At 44.2% G+C, this 13,417-nt stretch overlaps 1 protein-coding gene across 2 annotated transcripts; it reads right to left on the bottom strand.

Moving 5' to 3' along the window:
- Positions 1-5,100: 5,100 nt before the first annotated feature.
- Positions 5,101-11,631, bottom strand: allc (allantoicase). 2 transcript variants are annotated; one of them, XR_004198880.2, is made up of 12 exons: positions 11,437-11,631; positions 10,840-10,890; positions 8,792-8,879; positions 8,329-8,448; positions 8,148-8,227; positions 7,608-7,740; positions 7,364-7,519; positions 7,173-7,246; positions 6,464-6,572; positions 6,269-6,387; positions 5,911-6,196; positions 5,101-5,782 (listed from the first exon to the last, which is right to left on the bottom strand). XR_004198880.2 is itself a non-coding variant. In XM_031729862.2 (11 exons), exons 1-11 carry the CDS (start codon positions 11,524-11,526, stop codon positions 6,017-6,019), a joined length of 1,200 nt encoding a protein of 399 aa, XP_031585722.1. In that variant the 5' UTR covers positions 11,527-11,631; the 3' UTR covers positions 5,101-6,016. The 2 variants fall into 2 exon arrangements, 1 of the variants encoding a protein (XP_031585722.1); XM_031729862.2 differs by having other exon boundaries at positions 5,101-6,196.
- Between the last annotated feature and the right edge of the window lie 1,786 nt (positions 11,632-13,417).

The raw sequence follows: 13,417 nt of genomic DNA, 5'->3' as shown, positions 1-13,417 counted from the left end.
GTTTAGGTTTTCCTGTTCATGTCACCTGCCATTTCTGTTGATTTGCACTCCCGTCAATAAATATTCACCTGCACCTGAGCTGCTGCTTCTGGTCCTAAATAATTCCCACACGGCTTGCACCCGCAAACCGTGACAGGTGCGCTCTGTTTCACTGAGCACTGCCAGCTGATAGAAAACAGCTGACCTCTAAGGATGCTTCACATCTCTGATATGATTCAGGCTACACTGTGAGAACACATGCTACTGTTAGATATTTATATAGATGATAACCTGGACTGGGTCAAAAACACCGCTACCCTCTTCAGGAAGGGTCAGAGTCTCTGAGGTCTGTTAACATCTGTCAGACAATACTCGGGATTTTCTATGAGTCTGTTGTGGCCAGTGCCATCCTCTATGCTGTTGCATGCTGTGGCAGCAGGTTGAGGGTCACAGATGCCAGCAGACTAAATAAACTGATCACAAGGCCAATAATGGCCTAAGTAGAATGGGAGGGAGACCCTTTAGTTTTCAGGCCCCTCTTCTGTGGAACCATGCTCATCGCCTGTTTTGATTCAGAAGACAGACACTATCTCTATTGTTAAGATTAGGCTTAAAACCTTCGGTGACTCTTAGTTATGCTGCAATAGACGTAGGTTACCGGGGGACTCCCATGATGCATTGAGTTTTTCCTTTCCAGTCACCTTTCTCACTCACTATGTGTTAATAGACCTCTCTGCATTGAATCGTACCTGCTATTAATCTCTGTCTCTCTTCCACAGCATGTCTTTCATCCTGTTTTCCTTCTCTCACCCCAACCGGTCGCAGCAGATGGCCGCCCCTCCCTGAGCCTGGATCTGCAGGAGGTTTCTTCCTGGTAAAAGGCAGTTTTTCCTTCCCATTGCCGCCCAAAGTGCTTGCTCATAGGGGGTCATATGATTGTTGGGTTTTTCTCTGTATCTATTTTTGTAGGATCTACTGTACAATATAAAGCGCCTTGAGGCGACTGCTGTTGTCATTTGGCGCTATATAAATAAAATTGAATTGAATTGAATTAATGCTGTGGGGATGGAGCTGGACTCCCTTAGGATTGTGTCTGAGAGGCGGATGTTGTCCAAGATAAGGACAATGCTGGACGATTCCTCCCACCCACTCCATAAATGATTATTTGAGGTCCTGGTTCCTGGCAGCTGGAAGCACTTAGGGTTAGGTTCTCTTCTGACCTCTGAACTCAACAAGGCATTTTCTCCCAGAGAACTGCTGGATATTTTCTCTGTTTCAGACCTTCTTTCCAAACTCATACAGCATGACTCATTGGCCCCAGTCATATCAGCACTGTTACTATCTAACATCCACACATCTTCATACTCTGATGGATGCATTGCAGAGCAACGTGGAGTTAGTGTCGTGCCCAAGGATTTTTGGCATGCAGACAGAGCAGCCAGGAATTGAACCACCAACCTTGCGATTAGATGACCCGCCCTCCCTCACCCTCAATCCCAGCAGATCAGTGTTTTCTGAAACACACACATCAACAGCCGTGACAGATTCAAAGTCACCTAAATCACCTTTCTTCAAGAATGTTTGGACTTCAGCAACTTGTTTTCATCATGTCTGTATGCCTAAATGAGCTGCCAATATGATTGGCTGATTAGATATTTGTGTTAACGAGTTGCTGAACAAGTGTACCTAATAAAGTGTCTTCCTGAAGGAGCAGCAGGCAATGACTGAGCTGTTTGAGCTGCTGTTAATGTGCAGCTCGGTGCAGTTGCAGATGTTCTCTGACAGAAACACATTCATGGACCGAAGTCTGCGATAAACATTCAGGTTTGTAATATTAGCAGTGTTCATGCCCCTCGGCTACACATCTGTTCTTTTTCTGCATGTTTCTGTGAGGAGGGACGAGCCAGAGCCACGATCAGTGATGACTGTATTAATAATTAGGTTAAACACTGTGGGAGCCACAAGCCCACCATTACTACCAAGTATTTGAGGAGCAGGATTTAAAAACTGGATTTAAAGGGAAGCCAATGAAGAGAAGCAAATATAGGAGAAATATGATCTCTGTCTAGTCCCTGTCAGCACTGTGCTGCATAAAAACAACAACAACAATACTACTACTACTACTACTGATAATAATAATAATAATAATAATAATAATGTAGTCCAGCCAGGAAGTAACAGCCGCGTGTGTTAAGAGTAAATCAAAATGACTGCAGCAATGATTTGAATACTGTTGGTGGTAAAAGCTGAGGAAATAAGAGGAGCGCCAATGGAGATCAAACACAAATATCACATAACATCCAGCATCAGTCCAACAGTCGCTGAAGGGTCACTGAGTTCAGCTGGAGAGGAGGAGGGCGGGTCTCCAGACCCATGGGCCTTCTGGGTGGGCGGTAATCCGTTTCCTCCTGCAGGGGCATCTCATTATGAGCTAAAGGTCAGTGAACGAGTTATCATCAGCGCTCTGCATGCCGCCATCGATCGTCCTCCTCGCCATGGAGTCGTCAGCTTCCCTCTGAGCAGCTGAACCTGACAAACGGCGAATCAGCAGCACACGGGCCGTCGTCCGTCACGCCGCAGAGCGATCAAAGAAAACACTCACAAGGAAGAAGTCGATTGAAGGAGGTGAGGTTTTGATTGGTTCTCTGCTGTCCACAGTCTGAACACGCGTTGTTATTCACAGGAAACACAAAGACCGAATCTGCACATGCTCACTGAGTCTGTACATGGTGCATCTGCATCACTAAGCACCTCTTCAGGTGTTTTTCAGCCTGCAGAGTTTGTAACAGCTGAAACATGTGAGCAGAGTGTGGACCAAAACCCGTCACAGGATACTCAACGGTGTAACCGAGGAAATCCCAGAGCAGTTTTACATGCAGGAAAAGTTTCCACGTTCACCTAATATTATTTTAAACCTTTTTCTATATCAGTGATTTTCCCCTAAACATGACGTGAAATACCAAAGTCACAGGTGACCTCAGCCCAGGCTGGGATTTAAAGGAAGAAACAAAGCTGGGAAAACTTTGGATTTCCAAGGTGAAAGTCATACATTAAAAGAATAACTCTGAGTTTATGAGAAACACCTCAGAATAAAAACCTGCTGTAAAAACTGTGTAAGGTTGTTGGTTCGATCCTTGGCTGCTCTGATCTGCGTGCCAAATGACCCGAATATAAATGTGTGAATGATGCACACTGTACGAAGCACTCTGAGTGCTTCGTACAGTGCTTTATACGCTTCATACGCAGTTGTAGGAATAAGCATCCTGAAGTTGAGAAAATATTAACAGATTCTAAAATTCATGTGCTGGCTTTAATGGAAACTCATTTAAACAACAGTGTTAAAAACTCTGAACTACATATAGAGAATTGCAGGTTTTACCAGAAGGATAGAAACAGTAATGGAGGTGGTGTCTGTTTCTATATTCACAGTCACATGACAGTTATTCAGCGGTATGACTTGGATCACAAAGATCTCGAGATGATCTGGGTTGAGATTTACCTGCCAGATACCAGACCAGTGTTAGTGGGATGTTGTTACAGACCATAGGGCAGCAAAATAGATTATTTAATTAAAATCTGCAGAAAAATAGAAATGGTGTCAAATGAAGACAAAGACATTTCTTCTTTTTGGAGACTTTAACATTGACTGGTCGATTGAGTCTACAAAAAAGACAAGGATTGATTTTGTCTCCTCTGTGTGTGGACTGACTGATCGTAAAAAAAACCTGCCAGCGAGAAACCTGCTGAAGGTAAAATAAGTCCACTCATCAGCATCAGTGACGTTCACGCTAAGGGAGCAGTCCACTGTTTCCTCCCCTGCCTGCAGCTCTGAGCCCAGTGGTTCATATTTCACATCATTAAAAACACGCCTTGAATATTTGTTTAACATCTTATGCCTGTTCTTTCCATCAAACAAAGTCTAAAATGTTTAGAAAACTGTTTCTAAGGCACTATTTTCAGCAGTGGAAGAATCCACATTAGGATGGAGGACAGCATATTCAGACAGTGATGAACTGGACGTAGCAGCAGGTGTATGGCAGGATTCTTTCTAATGATAAAGTTCTTTATGCAGGTGACTCAAAATCAGCTGGATAATTATAAAACATTAACAGATTTATCTTTAAATTGTTTTTAAACCTTTTAAAGGCATTCATTATTTTATCACTTCATTGGTGGGTTTTACATGAAGAAGGTGCGATCAGGGACCAACAGTGTCTCTGTGTGTGTGCACGGAGAATGAAACAAAATAGGAAAATGCACATTTTGGGATGGATGTGATTTTTACTGCAGTAGTCTGTTAGGGTTATGGGTCACTGCCTCTGTTGAATCATGTTCCTTGTTTTTGTAAAAATTATCTGTGCTCATAAAAATAAAAACAAACAACTCCTCGAGACTTCTTCTTTTTATTGTTGTGGGTCTTCACTTTACAATATAAAGCGTCTAGGCATTATATCAATTAAATTTAATTCTTCTTCTCCCAGCCGTTCACTCCAGTCCTCTACGTCTCCTCCTTCAACCATGAACCTCCTCTGAGCTCTTCCTCTTCTCCTCTTGCCTGCAGCACCATCTTTATCCTCCACCCTCGCTCTTCTGCAAGTGCTCAGAGCATCCTGCTCACTGAACATCTGAACACCAGACTGAGTTGAAGAATGAAGATTGGTACAAACTCTGTTTTTGCCTCATGTGCTGTATTTACATAATGTTAGCATGCTTCAATAAACCACTGCACTTTTACATAGTACTGTATTATTTATTAGTCAGGTTCATGGTCCCTGGGTATAACATGGAAGTACTCAGTAGAGAAGTGAAAACTGGAGATCAGCCTTCTGTTACTACACTAACCTCATTGCAGCCGTGTTATTGGTCACATGATGTCATTAAAATGCTCCAAAAGGCTCCAAAAGCACAAACACGGTGCAGAGGTCCAGTTCAGCTGAAGATAGCAGACAGCTAACAGCTACAGCTGCCTGTGTCACCATCCACCTGTCAGTCACAGAGGCCACGTCCCTAATAATGAAAACAGGTGAGTTAAGGAAGCATCGTCTCTCTCTGCCAATGATTTTTTCTGAGTCACAGGTTTAACAGAGAGGCGGTGTTTGTGATTGGAGGGCAGGTTGTAAATAAATTTAAACTGTTTTATTTATTAGTGACTTTCTGTTGCTTTCATGTTTATAGTGAAATCAAACTGTCACAGCTTTATTTTACAGAAGTAAACAAACTCATTCATTCTTTCACATCCGAAAAGTGTCAAGTGTTTTTAAATGTATGTGCTTTAAACGATCACTGGAGTCAGCGGAGATGATCTAACTAAAACATGGAAAAGGAACCGAAATCAGAGACTGAAAATTCAGAAATATCAGAGTGAGGGTCCTACATGTGACGTGAATCCAGTGTGAGCACATGTCACATGTGTCTGAGCTACACCACCTCCACCATTCACAGCAGCTTTGTGAGCCAAAGCGAAGGTGGAGTAGGGGCTACTATCATTGACTGTGGGAGTAAGAACAACTGAGCACAGCTTTTTAATGAAGTGATGAGGCAGCTAACCCCTGACCCCTCCTGACGGTGCAGTTCTGCTGCCGCTCTTGTGCACTGTGTGTAGGTGCAGACCACAGCTGGAGCTGTGTGTCAGGCCCAGATGTTTCCAGTTCATGTCTTTAAACCTCAAACAGATGGGGAAAGGAGGAGGCGCAATCATAATTGTTTCAGACAGATTCAGAGGACAAATGTCCTGGAGAATCATTGGAGGTGGGGGTCAGGGTGTCGGCTGGAAGGTGGAAGATGATTCAAGTTGACCTTGAGCCTGAGGGAGAGAAAACTAAGATGGATGGATGAGAACTAATGACAGAGGAGCACACAAAAGGAAATCAATAACCAGCAGATCAATAGCGACTTCATTTTTTAAAAGCACTCTGCACTCAGTCCGCTCACATCAGAGCACCAGCACTGGTCGTGTCGTTGTCAGAAACGTGACTCAAACACTGATGTTGGTCCACCAACCAGCAGGTGGTGCTGAGGGTCGGAGGACATCTGGGTGTCACAGTTTGGACATTGTCCACTTCTTATTGGCCAGAGTTGCAGCGAATGGTGTGGGTCGACCCCACAGACGGAGGCGGCTGATTCCTCCGTCCGGGGTGATGATAAGTCGAACGTGGGTGATGGGATGGCTCAGCTTCAGCTCCGCCTTGCCGTAGTGATGAATGTGATGAGGGCGGAGCTGCAGAGAGGTAGAAGGCAGTGAGGAAGAGGATGAGAGGGTGAAAATGATTTAACAGGTGACAAAGGTTACCTTCTGAGGAGGGACAAGGACCCTCCATTTCCCAGAATCCCACCTACTGCTGATACACTGAGCCTCCTCCTCAGGGGTCAAAGTGCACGCCTCGATCTTACACGAGTCTGGGAAGTTTCCTGGAGGGGAAAGTGTCAGGCTGAAGAGCTAAGTTTGTTTATAAAGGAAAGAAAAGCAGCACTGACGTGTCTCCACCTTTGAAGTGGTTGGTGTCGACCTCAACGCTGCTGATCAGTCCGGGATGACCGAGACGAAACACCGCCCACTCCCAGCCGGGAACCTGCAGAATCCCACGCTGGTCTGCCTACAAGACGAGCACCAGGGAAGCATTTAACCCACACCTATATAAAAGGTAATAATATTTATGTTCACGATTGGAAAAACAACAAGTTAATAATATTATATCGTTATAATGTAATGAATTATGACACTGAGGACAGCTTGAAAAGAAAGTGGAAACCTTTCTAACGAAAAGGAAAAATTTAAGAGAGAGAGAGAGGGAGGACTCTCTGACAAGCAAGGAAACTGTTGGTAGTAAATGAAGTCAAGGAGAAATTGATGTTTTTCATTGTGTGGACACTGCTGGAGGACATTTTGTTATGTGAAGAGTTTTTATAAAGGTCCATGTCAGGACAGCGCACCACTTTTACTTCTGTTGGATTTAAACTTTTTAAACCTGTAAAGGTTAGAAACTTTAAAGACTTTTCCTCATTTCCTCTCATGTTCCTCCAGTTCAGTGGTTTCACACAGTTTTTTCTGCTCTTGGATCTTTATGATGTCAGAGAAACATGCTGTCAAAAATCCTTTGGGCCGGCCAATCAGAATAAACCTGGCTGTGAATCATGTACAGCTGCTTTAACATATAGAGCCGGAGATGTGACATTAGTGTTGTCAGTGTGCACACCTGCAGTTTTTTGGGTCGGTCCAGTCTGCGGGCCGTTTCCCATCCATCGGCCATGTTGGCAGCTCGACCGAGTCCTGCAAACACAACACACCAGTTTGACCAGAGCTCCCAGCTCACTCACAGCAGAGACATTCAACACAATATTATCAATTTATATTGAAATACAGATTATTGTACTATCTGATGTTAACCAATCATATTGCGTGGATGCCCAAAGTGGGCGTCACTGTAGCCAAGGCAGACTCCTCCATTGGTCAGAGCCACTAGGTCAACATCCTGATTGGTGGAGACAGATGACCAGTCCCTCTGCCCGACACCGTACACCCGCAGTCTGGCTATGCCTCCATCTGAAACACACACACAGTATATTGTAGATGCATATATAGTTGCACAGACCGTGTGTGTGTGTGTGTGTGTGTGTGTGTGTGTGTGTACCTGGGTACATGTTGAGGCGCAGGTGTGTCACTCTCCCGCTGAAGCTGACTTTGAAGTAGTTATGGCAGCAGTCCGAGTATCCAGGCTGCAGCTGTGACACACTCACCAGCTCTGGCCACACCTCCGACCCCAGCTGTCAATCAAACACAGTAAATTACATCATTCAGTGAACGTCCAGGTCAGAGACATGCCCACATGGCACAGGTGTTCACCCAATCAGCAGCCATGGTAAATGGTAAATGGCCTGTATTTATATAGCGCTTTACTAGTCCCTAAGGACCCCAAAGCGCTTTACATATCCAGTCATCCACCCATTCATTCACACATGCATATAGTCATGTGAAAAAGACATTCTACTCAGGTCTTTATGGTGTCCTGACGATGAATTAATGACTGATTGATGATTAGAACCTCTCCGCTTTACACATGGCTGCAGATAAACCCACCATAGCTGTCAATTCAGCACATCACTCTTGTTTTAAATATTTGTTTAGCTGGGGCAGACTACAGTGTCAGTGATCACATGAAGGTCAGTGTTACCTTGGCAACAGCTGCCATCTGACTATCGGAGGCAGCCATACCAGTTCGGTCTCCTTCCAGGGTGAAAGGAGGCTCCTGGTCTGGGAGAACAACAGGAAGTGTTTAATTGAAGCTATTTAGATATGGAAAAGTTTAAAGTACGTTATTGGGCAATATAATGATGATGACGATGATGACATACCGAGACAGCCGGCCTGGATGGAGATGTAGGGTGAGTGGTTTCCTGTGAAGAAGGACGTGTCGACATCAAAGCCATGGATCAAACCTGGGACTCCCAGCTGGATAATGCACCAGTCGTGACCTTCAACCAACCAACAAGCAAACAAACCAACACGATGATGATTGGTTCACTTCTCAGTAAAAAAGCAAAAAAGGAAAAGAGAATGGATGGATGAAACACAGACACAAATAACAGAGGGGGAAATGATTCAAGAAGATGAGACAGGAAATACAGAGGGAACAGTTAAACTCTAAAACAAACCCAGATAATAACCAAACTAAGAACACTAAAATAAACAGAATTAAAAAAAAACAAAACCCAAGTGTAAGAAATGTTGGAGCTGAAGCTCAGAAAACCCAGAATAGAGTAAAAGAAAGCACCGTGTCAGAAAACAGCTACTCTTGTGAAAATTCAGGGTACTAACCAGGTGTTCTCTTCCTCCTCGTCTCCCATCCGTCCATCCACTTTCCAAACTCGGTGAAGGCAGATGCGATGAACTGTGGCGGCTCTCTCTGTACAAACCAATGTTATGAGCAGCCTGTTAAAATACTGGTCTTCAGGGAGCACACCTACCAACAGCAGCAGTGCAGGTCACCACACCCCTCAGAGACGCCTTAGGAGGTGGGAAGTAACAAACTACAAATACTTCTTTACTGTACTTTAGTAGAATTTCTGGTATCTGTAGTTTACTTGAGTAGTTTTTTTTCTGACTACTTTTTACTTTCACTACCTACATTTTCAAAACAGACTCGTTACTTCAGGTTTGACGTCTTTGGGGGGAGTTATTATTTCACGTCACGGCAAAGCCTCCAAACATCAAACATAAATTTGAAACTAAACAGAAGACATGAAAGGCAGTCCTGTTTGTTTATTAGTCACTAGAGGATGTCGCATAAAAAGAGATAAAACTGTGTGCCACAGTCAGGGGTTAAAGTGGTGGTTTTAGGGTTGACTTCAGGTGTCATTAAGATGTGTTTGCAGGTCTTCAGCATCTATCTAGCCCTACAGAAGAAGAAGAACGAGGATAAAGGGAGTAATGTTTTTTTAAGTGTCAGGCAATTTGAAATGCAGCATTTCCATCAGCTCAACAAACATCAGCAAACACACAAATTTGTGTGCAGTTTGTCTCACAGTGTGTTGCAGCTATAGGTCATGCTGTTGCATTTCACAGGAGGAGAAAAGAAAGAGCGCTAACTTCAGTCAGAGGTGGAGAAAGATAAGAAAAACAGGATAGGAGAGGAAGAAGAGAGCTTAGATTGAAAGGACATTATGTTTTTTCATATTGTGAAACTTGCTGCTAAACAACCTGAGGCAGACTAACTGTGTTATTTAAAGGCTGCAGGAAAATCTTCTGCAGGTTAGGATAAACAGGTTAGTTTGCTGCACTGTGATGGATTTAAAGTGAAGAACAGTGTGTGACTGGTGCACAGTGGCTGTGGTTTCATGGTCACAGTTAGCTTACATCAAGTGCAGCAGAGACTCATATGAATTTTAGCTGATGATGGTTGTATAGTGTATAATATGAAGTCAGCATAAACAGTGTACAGTCAGTGTAGAAGATAAAATCAGTCGGGACAACTCAGGAAACATTTGCTCACATCTGGTTGAATCCACATGTGTACATCCACAAAGAGCAGCAGCTGATCACAGCCTGTACACTAAGAAAATCTACTGAAGCTCTCAATAGAAATTATTGAGACATATGATGATTTTCCCTCTACAATAAAGGGAACCAAAAATAGAAATATATTTTTATTTTCCTTCTTTTCCTTCTGATTCAAGATTAGTACAATTAGGATTAAAGAGTAAAGTCTGTTTTCCCATCTACTGATATTATTTTATTAATATATTAATATAGCACAGGGTTCAGTTTGCTTTGCACAAGAATAGAAACGTCCTCCAAAGAGCTGCTTTTACTTTCTTACTTTGAGTGCATTTCAGAGCCGGTACTTTTTTACTTTTAATTGGGTAAAGAAGTCGAATAAGTACATCAAACTTTTACTGCAGTATTTTTAACAATAGTATCTGTACTTCTACTTTAGTACAGAATGTGTACTTTTGCCACCTCTGAATGCCTTTAAAAGCTTTAAAAACAATTTAAAGATAAATCTCTCAATGTTTTATAATTATCCAGCTGATTTTGAGTCACCTGCATAAAGAACTTTATCATTAGAAAGAATCCTGCCGTACACCTGCTGCTACGTCCAGTTCATCACTGTCTGAATATGCTGTCCTCCATCCTAATGTGGATTCTTCCACTGCTGAAAATAGTGCCTTAGAAACAGTTTTCTAAACATTTTAGACTTTGTTTGATGGAAAGAACAGGCATAAGATGTTAAACAAATATTCGAGGCGTGTTTTTAATGATGTGAAATATGAACCACTGGGCTCAGAGCTGCAGGCAGGGGAGGAAACAGTGGACTGCTCCCTTAACGTGAACGTCACTGATGCTGATGAGTGGACTTATTTTACCTTCAGCAGGTTTCTCGCTGGGGCAAACCATTCGTCTGTGGCAAAAATGACCTGAAAGAAAAAAAATTGCTTTGCTAACACAAACAGCTTTAATGTGATAACACAGAGAACTGAACAGAATTAAAGCGGGAATTAAACATTACACTAACAGAAACTGAGTGAACAGCTAGCTGGCCTCTTTCCTGAGCAGCAGGGGAGAAAATATTTAGACAGTTAACTGCAGTTAAAGACAATGTACGTAAGAACTGTACAAAAAATCAGCATTAGACCTGTTTGTGATCATTTTATGTATTTTCGTGTTTTAAGCCAATTAAAACTCTTTTTGTGTTTTCTTCTATGTCTGTTGTCATATTATACTGAACTGAATGTTAGCAGCCCTGATTTAAGTCACAATTTATTAATTTACTATAAATTACATATTATAATGAAAGATTACAAACTGCAATATAATTCATGTGTACATGTTTGTGTCTTTCGTATGTTATAGTGCTGACTTTACATTGTTTTCATATCAGGCTGTGGTTTCAGACAGTTGTAATGAGTGGAGTGAGTGAACCTGCCTGCAGCAGCAGCGTGAACATGCTCGCGGTGACTCACCTTCCCTCCGATCGTCTCACAGCCCAGATCGTTGAACTGCAGGAAGTCGGGCTCTGCACGTGCCTTTCTTGCCATCCTCTTCTCCGCCATACTGACCTTTCCTTGATTTTCCACTAAGACAAGAACACAAAACTTGAAGCAGCCACTGTCTGCCGATCTGCTTGCGCAGCCGCTGCCCTGCAGCACAAAGTTCAGCATTTGCTCAGCCAGACAGCAGTTGTTTGCTCACACTGTCACTCATTTACCTGCATATCTACAGCTTTGTTAACTCACCTGAAACAGACACAGTTTGACCAGTGCAGTCAGTTTGTCCAACACAAACACACAAATACAGGTGAACAGAAACCTATAAAGACAAATTCATACCCACAAAATCATAGGCAAAGCACACTGCAGCAGTTCTCCAATCACACTGGAGCTGATAAAGTAAAGAGAGCTGACCCAGGAATTTATGGAAGTGCCTCCAGATCAGTGCTGGGAAAACCAAAGGACTGGTGGTGAACTTCCACAACGGTGATCAATCTCAATTATCTCATTACTAATTTTACATCCTCACTGCGCACGACTCTGGATACTGTAGCTCCTCTGAAAAAGAGAGCCTCAAATCAGAAGTACTTGATAACCTATATCTGTAATCTATTGAAAAAAGCCCTCCACGAAGCTTGGGCATCTTACTAGTCAAGTCAAGTGGCTTTATTGACATTCCAATCATGTGCAGTGATACAGTACACAGTGAAGACAACATTCCTCCAAGACCATAGTGCTACAAATAACAGACATAACAGGGCTGAACAGAAATCTAGGGTTGTTCCTCTTCAGCACTTTTCCTCTTCAGAACTTCAGGTTCTGTCAAGTCATATTTTGTCCATCCAACCACAAAGACTGCAAAAACTGTCCGTCAAGGTGGCAAAGGGTTTAAATCTATTTTTGCTGACACTGTTTTTTCCGAGACTGCTCCTCTGCCTCTCTGTGCCCCCTGTTCTCAGGGTGACTGCGGTCCAGCCATCCCCTGCACCTGTATCAGTTTCTCGAGTGGGGCCCGGTTGGTCCCTGCTCCGGTTTCCAGGCCAGCTGAGCCTCTGCTAGTCTCTGCACCTTTACCACCTCTTCGGGTGGGGACAGCAGCTGCCCAGCATTGCCAGTGCCTGTTCCGGCTCCCAGGGTGAGGGTGGCCATTAACCAGTTCCCTCCTGCACCCATAACTACCCCTCGGGGGGGAGTGACTGGTGTCCAGTCTGCCCCGGCACCCATGCAGGTCCCCAGGGTGAGGCCAACCAGGAAACAGCCCACCTCTGCACCCATACCTGCTCCTGGGGTGGGAACAGCAGGTGCCTGCACCCATTCCTGTCTCCGGTGGAGGCTCAGGTGAGCCCATCCGGCCATTTCCCTTGTTTTCTTAGGAGAACAAGTACAGCCACCTGCTAATCCACCACTTCATCCACCATTACAACAACCTCTACTTCTGTCACCAGCTCAGTCGCTAGCTAAGTCACCAGCTCAGTTATTAGCCCAGTCATCTGCTCAGACACCTGCTCAGCTGTCTGGTCAGCCAGATGTCTGCACCTGCTGGTCCTGCATCTGTTCCCACTGGGGGGTTCTGGAGAGCCTCGCCAGCCGTCTGTTCCTGCTGGGGCATCTGGTGAGCAACGCCAGCATTTCCTCGTCTCTGCTTGGGGCTCTGGTGAGCCGCTCCAGCACTCCGCAGCTTCCATGCCGCTGTCTGTGCCCACTGGCGGCTCTGGAGAGTCCGTCCAGCTGTCCACGGTTTCGACGCCATCTGCTGGGGACTCTCTGCAGTGTCTACTCAGCTGACTCTGGGGAGTCTGCCCACCTGTTGTCTGCCTCTGCTGAGGGGCTCTGGAGAGTCTGTCCAGCCATCAGCTCCACCAACTACTCAACCATCAGATAAACCATCTGCGGCAGCCACGCTGCCATCAGATCCACCATCTGCAACAGCCATGATGCTGGCCATCCAACCGCC

This window comes from Oreochromis aureus, linkage group 15, assembly GCF_013358895.1.
Source record: "Oreochromis aureus strain Israel breed Guangdong linkage group 15, ZZ_aureus, whole genome shotgun sequence".
NCBI lineage: Eukaryota > Metazoa > Chordata > Actinopteri > Cichliformes > Cichlidae > Oreochromis > Oreochromis aureus.
The sequence above is the reverse complement of the archived record's forward strand: the minus strand, read 5'-3'. Positions and strand labels throughout refer to the sequence as shown.